At 48.0% G+C, this 6722-nt stretch overlaps 1 protein-coding gene across 1 annotated transcript in view; it reads right to left on the bottom strand.

Annotated features, from left to right (window-relative positions):
- Positions 1 to 6284, bottom strand: part of mccc1 (methylcrotonyl-CoA carboxylase subunit) — a 13543-nt gene extending 7259 nt beyond the window's left edge. Inside the window, exons 1-12 of the mRNA XM_061239274.1 lie at positions 5982 to 6284; positions 5298 to 5341; positions 4937 to 5076; positions 4320 to 4415; positions 3633 to 3754; positions 3351 to 3498; positions 2927 to 3048; positions 2728 to 2839; positions 2369 to 2450; positions 1503 to 1630; positions 655 to 838; positions 1 to 34 (exon numbers count right to left, since the gene is read on the bottom strand). The exon at positions 1 to 34 is cut by the window's left edge and continues 76 nt beyond it. Coding sequence (XP_061095258.1) covers positions 1 to 34; positions 655 to 838; positions 1503 to 1630; positions 2369 to 2450; positions 2728 to 2839; positions 2927 to 3048; positions 3351 to 3498; positions 3633 to 3754; positions 4320 to 4415; positions 4937 to 5076; positions 5298 to 5341; positions 5982 to 6040 — 1271 coding nt within the window. The 5' untranslated portion in view covers positions 6041 to 6284. The remainder of the gene's footprint in view (positions 35 to 654; positions 839 to 1502; positions 1631 to 2368; positions 2451 to 2727; positions 2840 to 2926; positions 3049 to 3350; positions 3499 to 3632; positions 3755 to 4319; positions 4416 to 4936; positions 5077 to 5297; positions 5342 to 5981) is intronic.
- Between the last annotated feature and the right edge of the window lie 438 nt (positions 6285 to 6722).

Genomic DNA, 6722 nt, shown 5'->3' with positions numbered 1-6722 from the left:
ATCATGGGGTCATAGTGCGCGGAAACCTCGTCTCCTGGGAGGCAGAGAAACAGCACAGCACTTCCTGTTAGCAAAGCCCCAGGGCCTGCTGGGTAATGTAGTTCATCAGCAATTGACAAAGTGGGTCATCGTGCAAGTGACCTCCTCCGATTTATTGAACTGGTTGCCAATTTTAAAAGTGAAAAGAAACCATAATTATTTAATTTGCCCAATAATTTAAGTTGGAATGAAATCCAGAAACACATGGCCCATTCAGGCCCATGAGGCTAAATGGACCATCATCATCATCATCACCATCTTCTGTGTCCCTTGATGTAGTCTGACCTCATGACCAGGTGTGTCCCGGTTCCCCGTACCTTGGACCATTATAATCATCATGTTTGTGTTCTCAGTGCTGCTGTAATCTGACCAGGTGGCCAGGTGGCCAGGTGACCAGGTGACCAGGTGAGCAGGTGAGCAGGTGGCCAGGTGAGCAGGTGAGCAGGTGGCCAGGTGAGCAGGTGAGCAGGTGACCAGGTGGCCAGGTGGCCAGGTGGCCAGGTGGCCAGGTGAGCAGGTGAGCAGGTGACCAGGTGACCTCATGACCAGGTGACCAGGTGACCAGGTGACCAGGTGAGCAGGTGAGCAGGTGACCAGGTGAGCAGGTGACCGTACCTTGGCGCACGCCGGTCTCGATGCGTGTGCACTCGTCGGCCTGCGGCGTGGACAGGTGCAGCAGAGGCCCCGCCCCCGGCAGGAAGTCGTTGTTGGGGTCCTCGGCGTAGATCCGGGCCTCGAAGGAGTGCCCGCTCAGCGTCACCTCGTCCTGGGAGAGGGGCAGCTCCTCCCCCGCTGCCACCTGACCCGGGAATAACGTTCAGGAAACGTTCGCACGGTGTTCGCAAACGTTCATACAACGTTTGCAATCAAGATATAGGGCTGGGGTGGGCAGCTCCGATCTTGGAGGGCCGGTGTGTGCAGGATTTTATTGCCACCAGTCGCCCTGGCTCAATCAGCTAATTAACTATATGCACCATGACTCGTAAATTAGACCACAATAAAATGCAGCAAGACAAGAACATTTATCAGCTGCTGTTTATGTCACAGAAAGTGGCTATAAATGATTGGGCTTGGACTAAATTGAGTTTCGAATGGAGAATCCACCAGGCTTAATCGAAGTCTGTGAAACGGGCCCATAGAGGTACCGAAGTGTGAAATTCTTCCTTGAGCTCAACGCACAAGACTCAAACAGAGCAGCAGTGAGTCGGCACACTGCTGCCCTCTGGTGGTGGTTTAGTAGCAATGTCAGAGCTGGGGCTATGAATCTCCCGGCTGGAGAGGTGGCGATTCAGAATTTTGTGTATGGTGCCGATTCATACCTGCATGTTGGGCATTTGTAAGATTTTGTTTTGATTTGTATACCTCTGACAATTCATATTCGTACCGTGGTGATGAATACTCTTGATTCACTCACACAGAGAGAGAGAGAGACACACACACAGTTCTCACACACACACACTCACCCGGAGCTGCCACTCCACCAGGTCGGTCCCGGTGATCATCTCTGAGACGGGATGCTCCACCTGCAGCCGGGTGTTCATCTCCATGAAGTAGAAGTTGTGCTGAGCGTCCATGATGAACTCCACCGTGCCTGGAGCGGAGAGAGCGGGAGAGAGCAGGGAGAGAGCGGGGAGAGAGCGGGGAGAGAGCGGGGAGAGAGCGGGGAGAGAGCGGGGAGAGAGCGGGGAGAGAGCAGGGAGAGAGCAGGGAGAGAGCAGGGAGAGAGCAGGGAGAGATCAGATTCACTGCTGACTCAGATTCACTGCTGACTCAGATTCACTGCTGACTCAGATTCACTGCTGACTCAGATTCACTGCTGACTCAGATTCACCGCTGACTCAGATTCACCGCTGACTCAGATTCACCGCTGACTCAGATTCACCGCTGACTCAGATTCACCGCTGACTCAGATTCACCGCTGACTCAGATTCACCGCTGACTCAGATTCACCGCTGACTCAATCCCAGTTTAGAATCATTACAGCAGAGATCAAATTATTGTTCTTGATGGTTGGTTTTCCACCCTGCATTTTACCTGACCAGTAGCACTAATTGCTCAGTGAATTACTTTGGAGAAAGGAAAACCAGGGCTGGATTTGGATTCGAGGGCCAGATTTGATGATCCTGCTAATGAATAATCATATTTAATCAGCTCAATAATTCCCACAGCTGACGCATGGTGAGCATTCTGGCACATGAAGGCTGCTGTGCATCACCCAAGCTGGTGTTACACTCGGTGTAACACCCTGAGATCATGAGATTACAGGTACAGCATAAAGCCCCAGGTGTTCTTGGTTTGTGCAGGTGTCAGCGGTGCCACGCCCTCTCACCTGCTCCTACGTAGTTCACGGCTTTGGCGGCTCGAACCGCCGCCTCTCCCAGCTTCCTCCTCACCTCTGGGCTGATCCCCGGCTACACACACACACACACACACACACACACACGTAAGAGAAGATCCAACCACACCACACCACCCATGTCCAAGAGACAAAAACAACACTGAACCTAGTATCATACTGCTACCTGTCCATGATAATATGATACACTAATATAACATTAATAAATAAACCACTATACATAACAGAAGGGGTTCACAGCACATTCAGGCTACAGTGTGGTGGTAAGGTGAGATTCATGGCATATTCAGGCTATAGAAGGGGTATGATAGTAAGGTGAGACAGGTTTTTACCCCGGGCGCCTCCTCAATGATCTTCTGATGCCTCCTCTGTACGCTGCAGTCCCTCTCGAACAGGTAGACGGCGTTCCCGTGCTGGTCTCCAAACACCTGGACCTCCACGTGCCTAGGAAGGGAAGGGAAGGGGGGGGATAAGTTTACAGGGTCTGGATTCTAATCACAAGGTTCAAGGTAACCTGCAACCAGCAGAGACCTGGGGTTCTCCACAAACTTCTCCACTAGCATGACGTCGTCGTTGAAGGACTTGCGCGCTTCTCTGCGTGCCGACTCCAGCTGCTCGTGAAAGTCTGCCTCCGTGTGCGCGATGCGCATCCCCTGTGCGGGAGTGACGATAGCGTGAGCGCTAGAGCTAGCATACGGAACACAGACCGAGCACAAGCAAGGTAACTACAGCATTAGCGGTAGCATACTGAACACAAGCAGGGTTATTGCTATAGGATTAGTGGTAGCATACTGAACACAAGCAGGGTTATTGCTATAGCATTAGTGGTAGCATACTGAACACAAGCAGGGTTATTGCTACAGCATTAGCAGTAGCATCCTAAACACAAGCAGGGTTATTGCATAGACATGAAACCTCCATATGCCATTGACTCCAAACAAGACTCCATACTCGCCTTCCCTCCCCCACCACGAACAGCCTTGATCATCACAGGGTAGCCTATCCTGGCAGCTTCCGCCTGCAGCTTCTCGTCCGATTGGTCCTCGCCATGGTAACCCTCGATGATGGGCACCCCGGCCGCTGACATAATGTGCTTTGATGTGCTAAACACAAATCAATTATGCAAATATAATTTCTGAAAAACGTTAATCATTCACATGATACAGAACGCATTCGCATAAAACCAAGTTCACCAGTATGCACAACTTCATTAGCGGAGTGAAGAAGGGTTTTTAACCTCTTAATCCCCATGTCCCGTATGGCAGAGGATGGGGGGCCGATGAAGATGATGCCTTCCTGTTTACACAGCTCCGCAAACTCCGTGTTCTCCGACAGGAAGCCGTATCCCGGGTGGACGGCCTAAGACGACAGCACACAGTCCTCTTCAATAAACGGGATTAATTAACCTCTTCTTCACCTCATTACTGCTGAATTGTGGTTTTATTCACGATTACATCCGATACACACACTTATATGGGACCAGGAACAGTGGAAATAATTCAGACTGACTCTTCAGAGCAAAGACCACTGTATAAAAGGCAGTTATTCCCCAGCCAAATTATATATTCTGAAAGCAAGTGCTATGAGGCATGCGTGAACTGGTTTAACAGCAACTACACAGATAGTAACTATATTTGCATGTTGACATTTAGCAAACATACTATGGCATGTAATTCCAGAGCATACACTCCAGAGGGAAACAGCAGGGGCACATTTAGGAATCAAACCTGCAGCCACTCACAGACCCAGGCCTTTAAACATGTCACTGCACTGCTGCTGAAGTTACTGAACCACTGCGGATCTGCAGATCATACGTTATGGAGGAGATGTAAAACTGCTGGGTGTGGCAAATGAAACCTCTTACTCCTACATTTCAGAAGTGTCCGTAACACAGGGCACAGATCTCTTGTCAGAAAGACATTACCTGAGCATGTGACCGCTTGGCGACCTCCATGACCTTCTCCATGGACAGGTAGCTCTGCTGAGACGCAGCCGGTCCGATGTGATAAGCTTCATCCGCCTGGAGATGAGAGCGAGACCCGATCACGTCAAACGGGCCGCCATTTTAAATTAATTTCAGTTACATTCAAAGGATGATGCAGAGTCACTAGGCAACACATCAAAACAAAGACATGCTCCACATTTTCAAAGGGAGGCTCAACATTTTCTTAAAAATAAAATGTAGTGGGTATTGGGGCAGCCTGTAGCCTAGTGGCTAATGAACAGGACTGGGACCCAGAAGGTTGGTGGTTCAAGCCCCGATGTAGCTCTACAATCCAGACGGCTGTTGGGCCCTTGACCCCACATTGCTCCAGGGGGGATTGTTCCCAGTTTAGTCTAACCAACTGTAAATCGCTTTGGATAAAAGCATCAACTAAATAACAAATCATTATGAATTATTGCATACATCCGATGGACTACATCATTTAACAGTCAGGACCTTGTTTAATCAGTAGACACCATGGTGAAAGAGACTCACTGCCCCCCGGACACTGGAGTAAAGCGAAGCCCCGTTATCGATGGGACGTTCACTTTGCTCACCATGGCGACATGCATCGCGTCCCGGTCGGCCTCGCTGTACACGGCCACCGAGCGAACACCCATCTTCCGGGCCGTGCGCATCACCCGGCAGGCGATCTCCCCTCGATTAGCTATCAGGACCTTCTCTATCCGGCCTCTCACTGCACGAAATACAACGGAAAATGGGGTAAGATGGAGAGGGGGGGGGGGAACGCGCTGAGACGAGTCAATACATTCCTGCTCTACATGAATCTAGGATCTACAATGCTGTTTTACATGGATTTGTATATTAAAAAGAAAAAGAAAAAAAACACGTTTGAACACTGGCAACGTAAATGCCGTTATAAAGAGACAGGTACGAGTAAAGTTATTGGCTCCTTACCAACAGATGCACACCTCACCGATCCGTTCGTCCATAGCCATTTCCTAAAAGACATCGGAACAGGTAGGCATGGGTATGCAAATACGAAGGTTTACCATTCGTAGTTATTTATAATTTGTTGGAAAACCAAGCAGAAATTGTCCAAGCAACAGTTATAACTAGCGAAGTGTTCAATACAAACTAACTAGGGTTGGTTAAATGGAAGTTGTTCAACACGTTTCTGACAAAGGGATTTCAACTCACAGATACTTTCGCCGCAAAACGAAGCGGGTGGTAACCTAATAAAATAATCTAAGATGGGCAGCGGACAGGGAAGCACCTTTATTTCACCTTGTACAGAATCAAACAAGCATGACATTAGCAAGCTAACTAGCCGTCTTACATTAGCCATTTAGCCAACTTAGCTAAATTCCGATAAGCTGCTGGCTAACACTGATGACATACTCTGCAAAATAAACTTGTGACAATTGCTAGTTGGCATATGTTTACCAACAAACGAACGCGGTTATCTTATCTACTCATTCTAAGGTCCAGATTTAAGCCAGTTGACAGACTGGTGTTAACCAGCGTCATAAGTTTCCCCATCAGTAGCCAACATATTGCATCTGGTTGCAGAACATAAAGTATGAACGACATTATGCATTCCCTTATGCGCCGGGGTCGTGAATGATCTCCATCACTTACTGTTGTAGCAATGTTTTCAAACCCTGGAAGGATTGAACTCTCAATATGACAGCGGCCATGTCTGGTACCACTGCTAGCTAGCACAGAGGGCGTTTTATATCGTTAGCCAACTAAGCTAAGTACCTAGCACTCGATGCTAAACTGCAGAAGCCTATGTAGCCATTTTTATTCCACGGCGCTCTTTAACTGGCTTACGCACGCACAATAATCATAACAAATGGTATTACATGCGCAAATCACTCTAAATATTGCAATGTTTTGCCCCTTTATTTTCAATGAGCAATTTAGCTCGCTTTAGTGCTAGTTAAGTTTGTCCCTCTTGCGGACCCGTACGCAGGAAAGCCAATCAGAACTTCTCAGACGAAGGTGGGTACAAAGGGGATGTCCCTTCCTTTTTACAGGTATATTATTGGCTCATTTCATATTATATATGATTGTTGTTTGAGGCTGTATTATGGAGGCGAAATTGATAGACAAGTTTATTGTTGACAGAAAAAGTGTCAAAGTGGGTGATCAGGCTTTTCTGTTGGTGCACTCCAGCTAGCATCTCTCTCATCATAAAGCTTTTGCTGATTTGCGTTGTGGTGCTCGGTGAATCTACAGTAAAGGCTACAAAACGCTGTATGCAGCTGTGGTGTGCATTTCGTTATGGAACATAACCAAGTACTTTTAATATTACGATATATATGCATTTGCTTTTAATGTTACTTTTAACAGTAAATGCATGTTCTTTAAATCACT

The sequence above is a fragment of the Conger conger genome, chromosome 4 (genome assembly GCF_963514075.1).
Source record: "Conger conger chromosome 4, fConCon1.1, whole genome shotgun sequence".
NCBI classification, from domain to species: Eukaryota; Metazoa; Chordata; class Actinopteri; order Anguilliformes; family Congridae; genus Conger; species Conger conger.
The sequence above is the reverse complement of the archived record's forward strand: the minus strand, read 5'-3'. Positions and strand labels throughout refer to the sequence as shown.